The 18,830-nt window shown below is 40.3% G+C and overlaps 1 protein-coding gene across 7 annotated transcripts in view; it reads right to left on the reverse strand.

Moving 5' to 3' along the window:
• MOSPD2 (motile sperm domain containing 2) overlaps positions 1-18,830 on the reverse strand; it is a 137,631-nt gene that overhangs the window by 113,036 nt on the left and 5,765 nt on the right. For all 7 annotated transcript variants that reach the window (XR_004643833.1, XR_004643832.1, XR_004643830.1 and 4 more), the window contains 3 exons: positions 10,727-10,882; positions 9,723-9,809; positions 6,936-7,090 (listed from right to left, as the gene is read on the reverse strand). Coding sequence is in view for 3 of the 7 variants with exons in the window: in XM_034756593.1 (XP_034612484.1) it covers positions 6,936-7,090; positions 9,723-9,809; positions 10,727-10,882 (398 nt within the window). In the remaining 4 variants the exon portion in view is untranslated. The remainder of the gene's footprint in view (positions 1-6,935; positions 7,091-9,722; positions 9,810-10,726; positions 10,883-18,830) is intronic.

Below are 18,830 nucleotides of genomic sequence, written 5' to 3' on the forward strand. Positions count from 1 at the left end.
GAATTTTTTTGTTAAAAGAGGTACATACTTGAGGCACATTGCAAGTAAGTAATCTGCATTTGTCTCTGCTTCATAAGCTATGAAGATTGATTTTATTTATTTATTCATTTTTTAGTTGCAACCAGAGTTCTTCAAGATGAACATTCACACTCATGAGATGCACTGGCTCTTTGCAGTGCCTGTTAGAACACTCCTGGTTCCTCCCCTCACCATTCCTGAGCATTCCAAGAGCAAGGTGCTTCCTGACACCTCAGTCCTTTCACAGCTTCTGCAGCGTTAATATCTTATTAGGACTCTGAAGAAAAGGGGAAGGTGGGTCAAGAGTGTGAATATGCAGAGTCCAACCCAAAGAATTCTGGTTAAAAATGTAAGCAACCTCCATTTCTTCTTCATATGTACTCTGCACATTGCCACGCATGGGATACTTTAGTAAGCAGTATGCCTGACCAGGTAGTAGGACTTGAGGGTCTAATTAAGTAAATACAGAAGTGCCCTACCGAATGGAGCATTTGACTCAGATGTCAAATCTAATTAATAGTGTTTTGTAAAGGTCTGAACAGAGCTCAACAATGGGAACATGTCCCTGTAGAGGTAGATATTGCTCTAGTTGAGTATGGCCTAACTCCAGCAGAAAGAGGAACTGATGATTTCTGATTATATGCCTGTTCTGTTCACTATCTCAGCCTCTAGATAACAACTGAGCAGAAATATCCTGACCTCTACGGCTTTTAGCACAAGATATAAAAAGTTTTAGGAGAGTGTCAAAATTTTCTTGTTCTATTTAGATAGTAAACTAAGGCACTTTTATAGCATTTAAATATGTAGTTTGGATTATGTTTTATGAGCACGAGGTCTCAGAAAGAGAACCAGCATACTGACCGATTGATTAATATGAAACTCAACAACCACTTTAGGAAGGAATCTAGGATGAGGTCCAAGTACAACTTTATTTTATTTTGTCTGTTAAAACAGCTTTTATGATAGCCGTTACATCAGCAAGATGGATTAGCAAGTTGTATGTCCCATGACAGACTCACCTTTTACTATGTTTCATAAAGATAAAGAGCAATCTGCTATTAGTTCCAAAGGAGGGCTCATGAGCTGTGTCAGGACCAAACTAAAACTGTGTCCTTTACTGGTCAATACATTTTTTTTAATTGTGTCACGTGCCAAGATTTTTTTTTTTTTAAATCTATAATTATGTGATAGGCTGCTACTGCAGCTAAATGCATTCAGAGAAGGTAGTTATAGGTCTAAAGACTTTGAATGCAGTAAATGTTCAAGGATACAATGAATTAGTGCCTGTACAGGATTTATATGTTTTTCAGCTACCCACTTCACGAATCTACATCACTTATGTTCATAACATTTGCTGCACGTCTAAAGTGCAAGATATTTCAACATCTGTTAAAGCCAATCGAGCTAGATGTAGCGAAAGAGCGTTCGGGTGATAAATCCTCCTGTCCTGTTGCAGAAGTATGCCTGGCATCACTGGCATAAGTACGTAGATCCCCTTGGAGAGTTGATGAAGGTCTGTATATTACTGTTGTCTCTCACATGAAGGAGCAACTGAGATTATCCTGGCCCACTCACATCTTATTTTTGTAAAACCCTGTGTATAAAAAAGTGTAAAAGAGGAGAAAACACATAACAGGCCCATCCACCAATTCAGAAGGAACATATCTGACATTGGGAGAATGTCTCTCCCCTCTCTCAAGTGGAAAAGAGGGCACTTCTTGTTCTGGCTGTGGCAAAGAGATTTATGTCCAGAAACCTCAAAAACATTCAATACATCCTACATTACCGAGTCCTTTAGAGACCATTAATGCACCTGCATCAGATCTCTGCTGAGTTGGCCAACTTTGTCACTTCCTTGCCTGCTAAGAGCAAGGCAATTGGGTAGATGTTGAAGTGGACACAGCAGTCCCATAACTTGATCATCTCCTTGTACAGTTGAAACAAGTGAGCTCCTCCCTGCTTCTTCAGTTAATATATTGCTGTCTTGTTGCCCATGATGACTTGTATTGCTTTGTTCTGGATGTGAGGTAGTAATGATTTGAGAGCTAAACAGATAGTTCTCAATTACTGTACCCTCATATGTAATATCTTTTCTTGGTAACTCCAATGGTCCTGAACTAAGAGATAGTCAAGTTGTGCCCCCTCAGTCTTTGAAGCTTCTAAAGTGATTTTCAATTAAGGAGTTGGGGGATTGAAACATGCCTCTTTCAGAACATTCTCTGGGTAGGTCCACTGTGACAAAGATGAAAGAATTTCTTTAGGGATAGAAATCCTCCTGAAAAATGTCATCTTTGGGTACGTCATAATTCTGTACCATCCCAATACTGAACAGGCCTCTTTCTGAATGTGGAATAAGTTGTGATGCATGTTGCAAGAGCATAAGACCCAACAGATGCAGAAAGAAAGTGATCTTTTGAGAAGGATTTTGATGTAATAGCCATTTGGAGGAGAGTAGTTTCAGAAAGCTCTCTATTGACAGGAATGCTCTGCCTACTTGTGAGTCAAGGACTGCTCCTATGAATGGACTCTTTGACTAGGAAAGAGAAGGGTTTTTTTTCATATCTATCAAGAGTCGTAACCTTCCAAAAGGGAAAATCTAATGTGCATGTCCCTTATAAGGCTCTCCTTTGATGAGGCTTTAAGAAACCAATTGTTTAAGTATCGGGAGACAAAAATACCCTAGTTTCAGAGTAGCAGCCGTGTTAGTCTGTATCCGCAAAAAGAACAGGAGTACTTGTGGCACCTTAGAGACTAACAAATTTATTAGAGCATAAGCTTTCGTGGGCTACAGCCCACTTCTTCGGATGCATATAGAGTGGAACATATATTGAGGAGATATATATAAACACATACAGAGAGCATGAATAGGTGGGAGTTGTCTTACCAACTCTGAGAGGCCAATTAAGTAAGAGAAAAAAACTTTTGAAGTGATAATCAAGATAGCCCAGTACAGACAGTTTAAATAAGAAGTGGGAGAATACTTACAAGGGGAGATAGCTTCAATGTTTGTAATGGCTCAGCCATTCCCAGTCCTTATTCAATCCTAAATTGATTGTGTCTAGTTTGCATATCAATTCCAGCTCAGCAGTCTCTCGTTGGAGTCTGTTTTTGAAGATAGCCACCTGCAGGTCTGACACTGAATGACCAGACAGGTTAAAATGTTCTCCCACTGGTTTTTGAGTATTATGATTCCTGATGTCAGATTTGTATCCATTAATTCTTTTGTGTAGATACCCTATTGTCTCAAGACAAGCTCCTACTACAAAGAGGAACTTTGTAAAATCCCTACAAGTGGTAGAAAGGCCAAAAGTTAAGACCTTGTATTGAAAATAGTCATGATCAATAGTAGAGATATTTGCAGTGATTTGATCTTCTAGAAATATGTATCCTTTAGATTGAGAGCTACAAACCAATCTAGGGCTGAAAGGGAAGGATAACATGAGGCTACAGTCAACATACAGAACCAGAACTTCCTGACTTAAGTGTGGAGCTTCCTCACATGTAATATCCTGTGAAACAGTGAGTAAAATCCATGATTTCTGAACTCCCTTGGAAACTCCTCTATTGCTCCTGCCTGAATCAGATACTGGATTTCTGATCTTAGCACACTGTTGAGGGAGAAATCCCTGAATATTGAAAAAAGGGGTAGGGGAGACAAAAGGAGGAGATCTTTTAAGGAGAATAGGTTTCAAACTTGGGCATAATCACTTTATTATCCTCAAAACCCATTTGTCCAAACTGATGAAACTGTATGAATCAAGGAATTAAGAAAGTCAGTTTTCCAAAGGGTAGGGAGGTGAGTATGTTATCAATTTGTTTGCAGCTTTTGATCCTCCTATCAAACTTCAGGCTTGACATTCAGCAGACGTTGGTGAAGGAAGCTTTGTGATGGCATGAGTGATGTCTCTGAGCCTAAAAGGACAAGGAGAATGGTGTATAAAGCTTTCAATTGTACCTGAACACAGGTCATGGAATTCTTCCTCCAAGACTGAAAAAAACACACTGATCTTGGTTGTAAGATTCTTATCCTTCATTCTCTCCAAATTTTTATCTTTCCTATTATTAAACAGGCCATCTCCTTCAAAACAGATTAACTATTTTAGATTTTGTCTCTGGCGGGACAATGGAAGATCATAACCATGTGATTGCTACTGCAATCGATCTTACAACCAAGTCAAAAACATCAAAGAATACTGTGTGTTATACTACCTTCCATCCATCTGTATTAATGTAATTACTATATTGCACTGGTCTTCAGAAAGTGTCTTTGCAGTACCACTTATGGGACAAAACGTTGATACCGCAACGTCACTGCCTAGTAATTTGCCACTCTCATCCTGAGGGTGAGGAAAGAAGAAATCATTTTCCTCCCCACCAACTCCAAATTCCTGCCTTCCTTGTCAGAGGCCGTAGAATGCAAAATGTCCACCTCTTGACCTGTTGGTCACTGCAACTACCACCAATAAATTATGAGTAGGAAGAATATGGAAGCAAGATAATCTTTCATATGGAATTTGATATAACTTATCAGCATTTTTGAGAGGCAGTTGACAAGAAGCACGATTAGATCAGATAGATTCTGCTGGTTGCCAGAGACCATCTAAAATTGGCACAGAGACTTTACTCAGAGTTAGAGCTGAGAATATCAAAGACTTGGTGAAAAGTCTCCTCTAAGGTAACTGACAAGAGCTTTAACGTAGTGACCATTCTATTTAGGAAAACCTGCAAGCTATACCGACATTCTCATCAGGAGAAGAATTAATCAAATTCTGGGTCTAGCTGCTGATATTCCATTTGTACCACAGGCGGCTTCCTCTTCAGATAAATATCCAGCCCTATAGCAGGATATTCTTCTGTATAGACAGTGAAGGAAGAGGGTGACTCACAGGAGTCTTCCTCTTCTTTCTCCACGTGCACTTGCTTCACAAGCGTGACCAAAGGACCCAGACAAACTGACAACAATGGTTCCAAAAGCTTCTTCAAATCCGATGGAACCCTCTGAAGCAAGGAATGGGCAAAAATTATCCTTAGAGCTTTTACTCATTACATGTGTATCTATTAGATTTGATCCTGCTCCAAGAGATGTGAAGAATCTCCAGCTTTGTCACATGCAATGGAGCCAGGGTATTCAGATCCGATGCGCTCACATGATTTGGCTCTTATGTACAAGGCCACCACCAGTGGAGGTAGTAAGTATGTAGATGTTGGATCTGCTGATTTTGGTATCAACAACATGATCGCTTTGGATCAGGAGTTTTGTTTCTTGTGCTGAACTGTTTTCTGCCTAGATCTGCAAGTATCTAGAGTTGACACTGGCCTCCTGTTCTTAGTCTCAGACCCTTCAGAAGAGTTTGAACAGACAGGAGTTGCAGCCAGAGCTGCTTGTAACAATAAGGCTTGTAGCCTATTCTGACATTTCTTTCTTGCTCATGGGGTAAAGGTGCTGCAGTTCGTACATCTTAAAGGAGAGTGAAGCTCACCCAGGCATGCTAGGAATTGAGTGCAAGCAATCCAATGCCACGAAGACCATTGCAAATGATGTATACATTTTAAAACCTGATCTTTTCAGATTTGGATCTGCATGCAACCAGTAGTTGGAATAGAAGATTTAAGTATAAAACAAAATTTATCCTAAACGAACAATCTAAACTCATAATAGATCTGAACCATACCTAATAGTAAAACTATCCCTAAAGGCACTAAATCTTTTTTAGTGGAAGGGAACTGTATCCGTTCACATCTGTCTGCTGCTGTGGTTGGAAGGAACTGAGGCAGCAAGGAGCAAAACGCCCCCTCGGAACGTTCAGGAATGCTGAGGGAAAGGGCAGGAGCAACACGTGAGCCCTCTAATGCATACTGCTACAAGAAGGTTCCGACTTCTAGGCTGCCCCCGCTGTCACACCCCATTGGTGGGAATATGCAGAGGATGCAAGAGAAGAAATATCATTTATAACTAGTCATTGTAGCTTTGCAAATTGAAATCCTGAAGATTGAGTTGGAAATACACATTATCGGAGAACAACCTTTTAAAATGAAAAAACTTCTAATGAAATTCATGATTTTCAGCTTGAAATAGATAGTCATTTCAGTATAATGCAAAAAACATTATGGACTTGAAGCTTTAGATCATGGCCATAAACAAATTACAGAACACCCAACATCTATACTTTGCCACATTTATATTCCTACTCTACAAATAGAGGCTCTACATTAAGTGTGTTTTAGCCCCCTCCTTTAGTAAATATAATTTTGTGAATTTGGGGCTCTTGAAAGTTACAGACTGATGTCAGTAACTAGAGGCAGGCTGTATGGGTCAAATTCACAACTGCTGTAAGTGGGTGCCATTTCATTGCAGGAAACAAAAATACTAACAATATGGAGATAAAAAAAATATATGGAGATATACCTATCTCATAGAGCTGGAAGGGACCCCGAGAGGTCATCGAGTCCAGCCCCCTGCCTTCACTAGCAGGACCAAGTACTGATTTTCCCCAGATCCCTAAGTGGCCCCCTCAAGGATTGAACTCACAACCCTGGGTTTAGCAGGCCAATGCTCAAACCACTGAGCTATCCCTCCCATACTAATTTGGCATTTTTGGATGCAGTGGCAGATAGTGAGTCAGGGTATAGTAGGGTAGACAGTTGCTGTTAAGTGCGACTGTGGTAACTCTTCCTCCGCCTAGTAAATGAAGTAACCTTTGCCTCACTTCAAAAGGGGAAGAGAAAATACATAACAAAAAGCCTTAGTTGCCACCAGGCTGCGTAAAAGCCACCTGCCAGGACTGCCTGGGAGAAGGGGGCAGTTATGAGATCAAGATTCTAGGACCTTTGCTGTATAATTTAGATTTAATGTGCTGCACAGGACCTGCTCGATTAAGCTATACAGTCTAAACAGAAATCAGAATTAAAATGCTTACTATGTGACTGACTCCAGTTTCAGCCATGTCAAACACCACTGTTAAAGGCTTCCCATGCTCTCTTCTGGCATAATGCTCTAACCAAAAGGCTACAAACTTCTTTTTTTCAAACTGTAGTTTAGGATCTTTTGTATGAAACTTCACCCTGAACCAGACTACAAAGAAAACATACATGTATATAAAAAACTTCAACAACTTATCAGAATACCAGAATCATATTAGTGGTAAGTGTTAAGTGACCTCTGACAAAATCCACCAACTCCTCGATACAGCTATGTACAGTTTCTATATTGTCAGCCATTTCACAGCTGTTCTTATAGAAACAGTGGTAAAATAATGATATTTTTGACTCTGGTGTTTTCATACAGAACACAAGGTATAGAAGAACAAAAGGGAAAATATAGGGTTTTTTTTATATATATTTGTTTAGTTGAATGCTAGCAGTAGTGAATAACAAATGCACACACATTCTCTCTCTCTCCCCCAAATGCTTCTACACAAAACCTGCATCTACCATGATCTGTTTCCTGAATAAAGTCTATAGTCATACAGACACTAAGAACTAATTTTACCAGATTCTGGATACAGTCACTATTGTTAAGGTTGCGAGGCATTCTCTATTCTTTCATTTTAGTGCAAGCATCAAAATTAGAACTCCCAAACTTGGCTCACGCCTCTGAAGCAAACTGCCAACAGTTCTTAAAATTTTCATCTTGGCATGAATAGAACCCTTCAGGGTGGATAAAAACCTATGATTTTTTTTGTATTTAAATTACACTAAGTTTTTCTTTCAAAAAATAAACCTCTTTAAAATGAAATCTGAATTTAACACAAAATATGTTAAAGCCTATACTTATAATATCTTAAAACATTTAAATAGAAGATTAATATACTGTTGTGTGTTTGTTTAAATTCCAGTTACAATCCTAACACAACTTGATACAAATCATGAGCAAAAAGGTAATTATCTAGCAAATAAGTAATATAATATGCATGATTTTCTAACATATGGAGAATGAACAATAAGAATCTGAAAATATTGAGCTATAAATTGCTTAAATAAATATACATAGTTATAGGGTACCTGCTAGGTAGCAAAAAGGTGCGCCAAATTTGGTGTAATGGCTTTATTTAATTGTGAATCAATATGTTACAACCAACCAATGAGAAGCATCTTTCTTTAGAAAATAACTGAAGTACAAATGGAAAAATTGATTAAAATGGATGATTTAAATCAATCCACCTTAGAACACTTACTAAGAACTAGTGTCTATATTTGATTTGGGGGGAAATAAAGCCTAACTAACTACAAAATATTTTCTGAGCATGCTCACTGGACACCTTTTCGGGAGGAAGTCGGAGATCTGTGGGATTCACAGAGTAATAAAATTCCATGTCCGTATGACAACAATGAACATTCTCACTGTCTGTTATCATTAGGTAACTGACAGGAACAGAAAGATGAAGTAGATTTTTAGAATTACATTTACATAGAGATACACACACTTCTGAAATAAACTGACCCTGCAAAAAGGCCCCCACACACGGGAGAGAGGAGACAAGAAAAGCTCATCTGCTATTTTCAATCAGGTCTCACTGCATTTTTTTGCTATATTCTACATTTTGAAAATTCTGTATTTTCATTTAAATGAAGTCTCTATCTTTTTCCACTGCAAAGATAGACATCCTAACCTAAATAAATAGAAAGTTGTTTCCAAACATACAACAATAGGAGCAAACAAAGGGACCTCACACATCACCTTTGTAATTTGACTTTTTTCAATGGGTAACTGGGATCATTTAAGTGCTATTATTAAGCACAAAAAATTGTTTCCTCCTCCCCGCCTGCCTCTTTTCTATTTTATTATTTTAAAACAAGTTGAGGAGGAGTGGTTCATACCTCTTCAAGTGCTGCTACGTTCAATGAGATTGGGGAGGGGGAGGCAGGAGGAGGTAGGCAAATCTGAGACCTGAGTGGATACTACAGTACTTTGAGCATTTTTGGGCCCGCATGCAGCTGGTAACCAAGGGATTTGCCATATGACAGCCAGTTCTCTGGGCTGTCAAAGGTAACCTGGAAAGATGATCAGGAGAACTGGAGGATTAAACAGGGAAAACTAATTACACCATTGCATCTGTAATGCCAGTGCTTGTTGCCTATACTGTTACTGCATAGGGGCAGTAAATAGCAATGGAGGGCCAAGGCCTTTCTCAGAACAAGTTCAATTCAAACAGTGATGTGAAAACTTGTGCACCAGTTCAAGTATGTGTAAGCATGGTGTGTTACAGCTGTACCAAGTGATTGCAATGACAATATGCTGTCCTGTAGATGGCTATATATTCGTAGCAAAAGAGATAAAAACATTGCATTTTAATGTAACACTTTATAACTGCACTACAAAACTGGGATGGGAGGTAAAGTTTATGAAGGAAAACTGAATGTAACCTTAACAACGAGCTTTCGGGGATCATGAACACTACAATGAGAAACCTGAATTTCAAGCTACAAAATATGAATACTAAAGATTTTTCCTCTCTAGTAAAAGACTCTTGGACTCAACGAGCATGGCTAAAGGTCTTAATAATACATGATGAAAAATGAAATGTTACCATTTGCCCATGATCTATGTCAGATATTCATTGAAAATTCACTTGATTTCCTCATTTATTTCCACAAAGGTAGTTCCTGATAAGTAATTACTTCCAACATGAACATGTAGAATTATATATATATATATATAAACACACTAATAGATAACTGAAAAAAGAAGAGTGCATGTAACTTACATAACTTGTAGCCCTCTTTATCATATCCATGCAGGTAAAGAGCGCCATTTTCAAATAACCATTTTGGAAGGGCAGCTTCAGACAAATCTGCAAAGCAAACAGGCATCCTTATTTTTGCTGTTTAAAAGTCACTACAAAATACCATTTAATCTTAAAACAGAATAAGAAACTTCATATTCAAAATAATCTTCATATGTGTGAGATAAATGAATTGTAAAATAGAGGGATAAACCTATTTGCAAACTAATTTTTTCCTCTTTTTTGTTTTAAACTAAGCTAGAAAAAGGTTAGCATCTGTGTGGGAAGAGAGAAGAAAACAAAGTAGATATAGATGGCTGGAGGAAAAAAGACCTACAAATATTTTGTTAGCATTGGCCTCCCTCCTACATCCCCACTCTGTTGCACCCACTTGTTGCAACTTTTCTTAATTTAGACTGTATGCTATTTGGGGCAGGCGCTGTCTTTGTGTGTGTTTATACAGCACAAAGCACAATGGGACCCTGTTTTGATTGGAGCCTCTGGACACTACAGTAATAACTGCAATTATCACATTTCACAAGTTTAATTAGTTTTACTAATCTGAAAAGATTCTGCTTTCCTCTCAGTAGTAGAGGAGCTAATGATCCCTGCAGGGCATGTGTCTTCCCAGCTATGGGCCACCTTCTCCTGAATAATTTTCAGACCAGAGGAGGAGAATTTTTATTCCCGTAGAAGTTTGCACCTGAGGAACACACAAAGAATTGAAGTCCAGCAAACTCCCCAACCCCTTCAAATTCCAAATTATCTTTGACCCAGTAGGCTATTGCATAACTCCACTGCTCACAACCCAGCCGCACCAAATTATAAAGCACAACTAGCGATTGATATGTCAACTTGACAAAGAAGAATTTATATAGCCATTTGCATTGGTACTTAATGAAACGGTATATAGAGCCTTCGGTATAATTCAGTGAGAAACTGACATACATCACCAACATATTAATTAGCAGTAAATGACATCTTACCGTTGACCATGTATTCTTTCCTCCACTGAAAGCTTTCATCAATCATCTTCAGTGTATCATCCACAACATCATGACGCCAAATTAAATAATTTTCAATCCAATTATCATCTTGCTGCAATCTTTCCACATCTCTGGAATCATATTTATCTGATTTATCTAGTGTAAAAAATGGAAATTTTTAGTGTTGTAAACATACAGCACTTGCTACAGAAATATTACAAAACTGAAACTAGGCAAGTTTTATAGCAGCAGTCTGCCTGGGAATACAAAGAGCTCAAGATTTCAGCACATTTAAGCAAGCATGGAATAACGTAAGTTATTGAAAATGTTTATCGACTACATTAAAAAATGGAATTTATTAAGAAACTGACAGAATATTTCATGGGGTTGGAAAGAAATACATTATGTAAGTATTTTTCTTTAAATAAAAATAAAAAATTGACAAAAATAATTGTATCTGCATGACAAGCAGATAATTTTCTTCCGATCTTTTTCCTCAAATACACAGAAACCAGTCAGCCTTTCTAACAGAATACTAAGTCTAGAAAGTCTGGAAGTCTCAAAAGTTTGCAAGTGCACGCACATATCAGTTCATGTCTGGATTTTCTAAATTAGTTTATTATAGGCATTTATGATCCCTCAAGAAATGGCATAATATATAAAAACTGACTACCATTCCCAGCTATGCTCTACGCCATCATATTAAACAAAATTAAATGATACATTTCAAAAAACATTTCACAGTGCCTATTGGTTATACATTTATCTTATTATTTTCCCCTTATATGTAATTTTTGGTTTAGATTACAAAGAATATCACAAGCCTTCCTACACAAGAAAGCACAAACTGGTAGACATTTTATTGTAATTATTTTAAGGTCAAAAGGGAGCTGGAGGGTTCCATACCTATGAAAATCAGATTATTGATTTAGGTGCCTAATTATGGGTTTTGGTGCTTAACTTTAGACAACTACCTTTGAAAATGACCTGGGGGTATTGTTGTTGACTTGTTCAGATGAGAAGGTTCAGTTTTTAGATTAATGTTGACTTCCATAAAAATAGTATAAAATGAAAGTAGTAAAGAAAATTTATTTTGTAACATGGAATTGCACCTCACAACAAAATTTAATTTTGTTTGATGGGTATCCAGATAATATGCTTTAACCTTATTGTCAACCACTGTTCAACAGAAGTAATTTTTTTAACTTCTTGTTGTGGTTTCTAGATTGCTCTCTCTTTGGATGCAGTGACTGTCTAATTTTATATGTATACACACATACATAGAGATACAGTGCTTAGAATAAGAGCAAAATGGAGAAAATATATTTCTGCAGGTTCTGAAAGATTTCTAAGCATCTCTCTTTATTGTGTACTGAAAAACTTTTTAATTTTTCTTTGCTGCTCATAGATTTTATGTTGACTTCCTACTGTGGTTTTGCTCTCTGAGCTACCGCTATATATGATTATACCTAAAAAACGTGTTTCCTTTCTCAAATACTTTTGTTAAACCTCAATTACTGGAGGAGGGAACGACTGCTCCCTATTTCCGCAGCAAGCAACTCAAACAGCCTACCATTAAGAGCACTAAAGGTGAAAAAAAGAGAAAATATATATTGAAAAATAGTAAAACTTATTAGATGATCCAGGATGACTTCTGTTACTACATAGACTCCACATATGGATTTGAAGACCTAATACATAGTGTTTAATTTTTACCAAATTGAGAGTTCAGAATTATGATATTTTACCATTATGTTGGCTGATGTTTTTATATGTAGATACTGATAAGGATATATAAATACATATAAAATATATCAATTATATATATAAATAAATTACAAACACTAGGTCAAAAGAACTTTATTAAGGTTGCAAAATCAAGCACTCAGAAGTTAGGAAATGCCAGAATTAAGGCTGCCTGTTCAACCTTAATTTGACTCCACTGTCTGTATTCATTATGATATAGCTTTTCATTACACGATCATATATTTTTATAATAGGAAGTGCTGGGCAACCTTAACAGTAGGCAGTTCCACCTGTAATGTAGTGTGGCATAAAGGTTTTATTTGCACATATTTCCATTTAACTCAGTGGTTACATACCCTAAAATAGAATTTGGCCCTAAGCCTATCAGAAAGTTATCCTAATTTTTATTGATTAGAATGCTAGAGTGAGGGGTGAAATAGAGGTAACAAGCACACAACAAAAGATGATTTGTTGAATACTGAAGTTATCTGCAAAATAATGAAACAAATAAATTGATTAATATTTGCTGAATGTCTCAAATAGCCATAAAATTTATGTCCACTCTGCTAATGCATAAGTAATTTTGTGGAATGGACAATAAATAGAAAAAGAGAAGGGTTAGCATGGTTTTTTAGCATAGTTATTTCTACAACTCACACACACTGTAAGTTCCTCTAAATTTTTGCTGAAGTGATAAGGAGAGATTTTCAGTCTTGTGACATTTACTTTTTAAGATCAAGTACACTACTGTTAATGTGAACATGCTCCTTTTAACTCAATTTTTCTACAGGTTAACCATTGATAATTACCATAAACTACACAGTTGTAAAATATTCTTGCTAGACAAGCTTTGTACCCTAGTTATATTTAGGCTTGGCAGAATTCAATATTTGTTTTTGTTATTTTAATGGATAATATCGATTTTTATTTATTTTAATTTTCTCAGTTGAATGAAATTATGGGGCTTTGTTTACTTTATTTTTATCTACTTGAATTTCAAAGTTGGGGGAAATCAAGGTGGTGGGGAGGGGTCAGACAATAATTCTTTAATGACATCCAGTCCCTGCAGGTGCAAGATGCAGAAAAAGCTGAGATCTTGGCTGGGCAGACCATAGCAGAGTAGCGACACCCCACCCCACCCCCCCAGGATTAAAAGGAGGGCAAGCCACAGCTACGGAGGAGGCCACCCTGTTGCAGTATGACTCCCACACTCCCAACCATGAGTGAGTGAGCAGCACTGGGACAGTGGGTACTGCAGGGGGTTCCCTGCAGGCAGTGACACCCAATTCCTACAGGCACAAAGTAAGATGGGAGAAGACCACAATCCTGGTGGAACAAAGCCAGGATCACCTGGCTGGGGGGGGGGGAGGGGGGGAGGAAAGACCACACTGCTGTCTTTGGTCCCAGGGCTGTGCAGGGAGCCCCCTGCAGCCCCACTGTCAATACCTGCTCACTCACTCATCAGCCAGGGAGGGGGGACATCCCCAAGCAGGAGCCATTTTGCAACAGGATCACCTCTCCCGAAAGCAGGGGCCCATCCTCCTCCTTTTCCTGCTCCTCACAGTCCTAGTCCAGATCTCTGCTCTACCTCACCAGAATCAGGACCTTCCCCACATCTTGGGCCTGCAGAGATTGGGATCCCTGAAGGCGCTAGGTCAGGGGTGGGCAAACTTTTTGGCCTGAGAGCCACATCAGGGTGCGAAACTGTATGGAGGGCTTGGTAGGGAGGGCTGTGCCCCCCAAACAGCCTGGCCCTGGCCCCCTATCCGCCCCCTCCCACTTTCCGCCCCAACTGCCCCCCTCAGAACCCCCCACTCATCCAACCCCCTACCCCTTGTCCCCTGACCGGCCACTCGCAGGACCCACGCCCCTAGCCACCCCCCAGGACTCTGCGCCCCATCTAACCCGCCCTGCTCCCTGTCCCCTGACTGCCCCACCCCCTATCCACACCCCCGCCCCCTGGCAGCCCATCTCCTACTCAATCCCCCCTGTTCCCCGTCCCCTGCTCCCACCCGAACCTCTGCCCCCTGACTGTCCTTGAAGACCCTCCGGCCCCCTTACCATGCGACTCAGAGCAGCATGTCTGGAGCCGCACCTCCTGGCTGAAGCCAGACACGCTGCCCTGCATGAGCACACAGCCCTGCTGCCCTGAGCTCTGCCCGCGTGGCAGCATGGCTGCGGGAGAAAGGGAACAGTGGGGGAGGGTCTGGGGGCTAGCTGCCCAGCAGGAGCTCAGGGGCCACGCAGAATGGTCCCGCGGGCCGCATGTGGCCCGCGGGCTGTAGTTTGCTCACCTCTGCGCTTGGTGCAGGGGAGGCTGTGTTGGCCAACAGCTAACCATGGATATCTGTGTCAAATGAAATCAAGATTTACTGACCAATGATTTAGATTGAATCCTGACAAGCCGAGTTATAGTTAAGGTGCAGCAGAGCACTTTATAATTTTTAAAACAAGGTATAATCACAATGCCTTGGCCCTGCAGTCAGCTCTAGTCCTAAAACTGGAATATCAGACTACTCCACTTTGCCTTTTGCAGGTCCTCTGCTCTCTTAAAATGCATTTCAGAGTACAATGGTCAAGAGAACGAGTGATTAGGAGCACTTGTTTGAGACAGGTAGAAGCTTACATAATGCATCTACTTCTATGGGATGTACCTTAATATAAAGCTGCACCCTACTTGCTATTAGGAATGTAAATATTGTTAAAAAAATTAACTGTTTAAACAATTAAAATATCATTTAAACGGTTAACTGATTAAAGGGAGAGGGGCTGTGGTTGCTCTGGCCAGCAAGGTGGGGGCTGGGGTCAGTCAGCCAGACATGGGACTGGGGTCAGCTGGCTGGCCGGTGGGACAAGGACAGGTGTGGCCGGGGAGCCAGTGGCTTGCCGGTGCCACATGACTGGAGGTTAACAGTTAAGGTCGTTTAACCGGTAAGCCTAATGCTTACTGGTTAACATTTTACATCCCTACCTGCTATTGTATTTCTGGGCCACTTATAACTGTCAATCATAAAACTGGAAGGGACCTCAAAAAGTCATCGAGTCCAGGCCCCTGAAGTCAAGGCAGGACTATGTAATAACTAGAACACTCTTGACAGGTGTTTGTCTAACCTGTTCTTAAAAATCTCCAGTGATGAAGATTCCACAGCCTCCCTAGGCGATTTATTCCAGTGCTCAACTACCCTGACAGTTAGGATGTTTTTCCTAATACCCAACCTAAACCTCCCTTGCTACATTTAAGCCCATTGCTTCTTGTCCTGTCCTCAAAGATTAATGAGAACAATTTGCCTCCCTTCTCCTTGTAACAACCTTTTATGTACTTGAAGATTATGTTCCCTCCCAGTCTTCTCCAGACTAAACAAACCCAATTTTTTTCAATCTTTCCTCATAGATCATGTTTTCTAGACCTTTAATCATTTTTGTTGCTCTCTTCTGGACTTTCTCCAATTTGTCCATGCCTTTCCTGTAGGGATGTAAAAATGTTAACCGGTTTACCTGCCTTAACCATTAACGGATACAGATCCAACGAATGAAGAATGGATTTTGAATCCTTCAGGGTTTCTTCTGGGTTTCACCGGCTCTCTCACTTTAAGTTCTGCCTTGTATGGGAACAGATCTACTTTTGTTCACACGCTCTGGGGGAACTTAGAGCATATCTTTTCTAACTGCATTTGCTACAAAATGTGCTGTTTTATCCAAAGACTCGGAAGCAACCTTTGGCCATATTCTGTGCCTCTGTACGATGGCGTTTTCTTCCTTTAGATCTAACGACAGGTGAGCCAAGGTCACACAACTTGTAACAAAGAATATAAGCCATACTTATGAGATGCGGGACTCTAAAGAGAACTTAGAAATCATGGATGACAACCAGATGAACATGAGCTGCCAGTGAGAAGCTCTAGCTAAAAGAGCTAATGCAATCCTTGGATGTATAAACAAGTAATATTGAGTAAGAAAAGGAGTTATATTACCTTTAACTACAATACCAATGAATCTTCTACTGGAATATTGTGCCTAGTTCCAGTGTCCATACTTTAAGGAGGATGTTGAAAAATTGTAGAGGGTTTAGAGAAGAAGAACCACAAGAATGATTTAAGAACTGGAAAACAGACCATACAGTGAGAGACTTGAGAAGCTCAATCTATTTAGGTTATCAAAGAAAAGATTAAGTGGTGATTTGATCACAAACCAAGTACAATAACTCCTCACTTAAAGTTGTAGTTATGTTCCTGAAAAATGCAACTTTAAGTGAAACAATGTTAAATTAATCCAATTTTCCCATAAGATTTAATGTAAATGCAGGGGATTAGGTTCCAAGGAAATTTTTGGGGGGCAGACAAAAGGCATTATATACTGTGGTGGGGAGATGCCCCTGGGGCTCAGGACTGGGGGTGCAGGGTCTGGGAGGGAGTTAGGGTGTGGGAGGGCGCTCAGAGTGGGGGTGTGGGAGGAGGCTCAGGGCTGGGGCAGGCAGGAAGTGCAGAGCACTTACCTTGGGCAGCTCCTGTTTGGTGCAGGGGATATGCAGGTGGCTCTGTGCAGCGCGACACCGCCTCCATGGCTGCGATTCTAGGAGCTGCGATTCTGAGAGTTGCCCCCCCCACCCAGCAGGGCCACCCAGAACACAGGGGCTGCTAAGGGGGCCCCGGAGCCCTGGCCTGCAGCTCTAAAGCCCCTTTCGGAATGCGGCCCTGCAAGCATGGGCCGGAGTACTCAGGAGGAGCAGGGCCAGCCACGCAGCCAGCGGCCGGAGAGAAGCGGCGCTTTGAAGGGGAAAGCGCCGCTTCTCTCTGGTGGTCTTTGAAGGGAGAAGTGCTGCTTCTCTCCGGCGGCTGGCTGCCCCTGCTCCTCCTGAGTCCTCTGGCCCGTGCTCGCAGGGCCGCATTCTGAAAGGGGCTTTAGACACAACAATCTGTCCCAGAGCAGCCAGCTCTGCCTGCCTGCCTATGGTTCTGTGATTCCCTCGGACTTCTCCCACAGCCTCCTCAGCTGCAGGGAGCAGCATCCTGAGTAGCTCTGTGAGCTCTCCCTGCTGAGGAATGTCAAAGCAGCACAGCAGTCCCTCCCCACCCCAACTCCCAGTCTGTATTCCTAGTGCAGGGCAGAACAAGAGCTTTTAACATTAATGATTTGCTCTTTGTTCCCTAAATGGAGCAGCACACTCACCTGTCAGATACTTCCTGGAGCTTTGAAAGGGGAGAGGTGCATGGCTACAGGGCAGCAGAGATCAAAGCAGTGAGCAAAGTGGTCAGGACAGGCATTGTGGGATACTAGTGGAAGCCAGTTATGTCAACAAAACGAACAGTAGTGTCTACCCTGCTGCTTTGTCACTTTAACTTTGCCACAAAAAGCTTTATGCTGCTCATTGAGGTTGTTTTGTTTTGCCACAAAAATCAGCGTTGTAGTGTGTACACCTCTCCTATTTAGTAGGCAAAACCCAGCTTTTGCTGACAAAACTTTGCAGTGTAGACAAGGCCTTATTCTTTCATTATCAGCACTGGTACAAATGTAAATATCTCATTTCTCAGCTTGTTGAGTCAGAGCCTGGAAAAACATGTTTTTCAGAACCTAAACAGATGTGAACAGGCAAGCAACACATCTGCCCTTAAGGAGTGTTGGGCTGTTTTTTTAAAAAAAACTAGTCACAGCACTAGCCTCTGTGAGCCCTTCCCATATATGTAAATCATGGTTCTCTCAGCACACAGAATTCAAAACATGGAGGGTCTGATCCTACTCATATTAAAGACAACTACAGATTTGCCATTGCCTTAAATGAGAACAGGAACAAACCTTACATTTGAAATGAGTTATGTGTACCAAGAGAACTACATATGGGAAAAATCTCAAAAACTAATGTTACAAAATTATATTTGAAAATGCACTGATGCATAAGGAAAAACATGAATTGATAATTCATATATAATTACATATATTTAATATGTTTTCTTCAATTCCCCTCCCTTATTACTAAAGACTTTGCATGGGAATGATTAAGCTATCATTAAAACAATTAGTATTATTCTTTCAGGATCACACTACTTGCATGAGGAAAGGAACACTAACAGTAGCAACGTAAGGCCAGTTGTAGAAATTTCCTAAGCAGTGAAAAGTATTAGCAAAGAAAAAAAAAAAAAAAAAAAGAGGAAAATGTAAGACTGATTGACAGAAGATATTGCTATTACCAGTCACTACTGGCAAATAATCTTGTTTTCATTGTTTCTGTCTCACTACCCCAACCACGTATGTCAATAGCTCTTTCAAAAAAAGATTATTTTCCCCCTCCGCACTGCCTGGGCCAAACTGCACTGCCACAATCTTGCACATCAGTACTGCTCAGATAGCAGCCACTAATCCTTCA

Source organism: Trachemys scripta, chromosome 1 (genome assembly GCF_013100865.1).
Source record: "Trachemys scripta elegans isolate TJP31775 chromosome 1, CAS_Tse_1.0, whole genome shotgun sequence".
Lineage (NCBI taxonomy): Eukaryota > Metazoa > Chordata > Testudines > Emydidae > Trachemys > Trachemys scripta.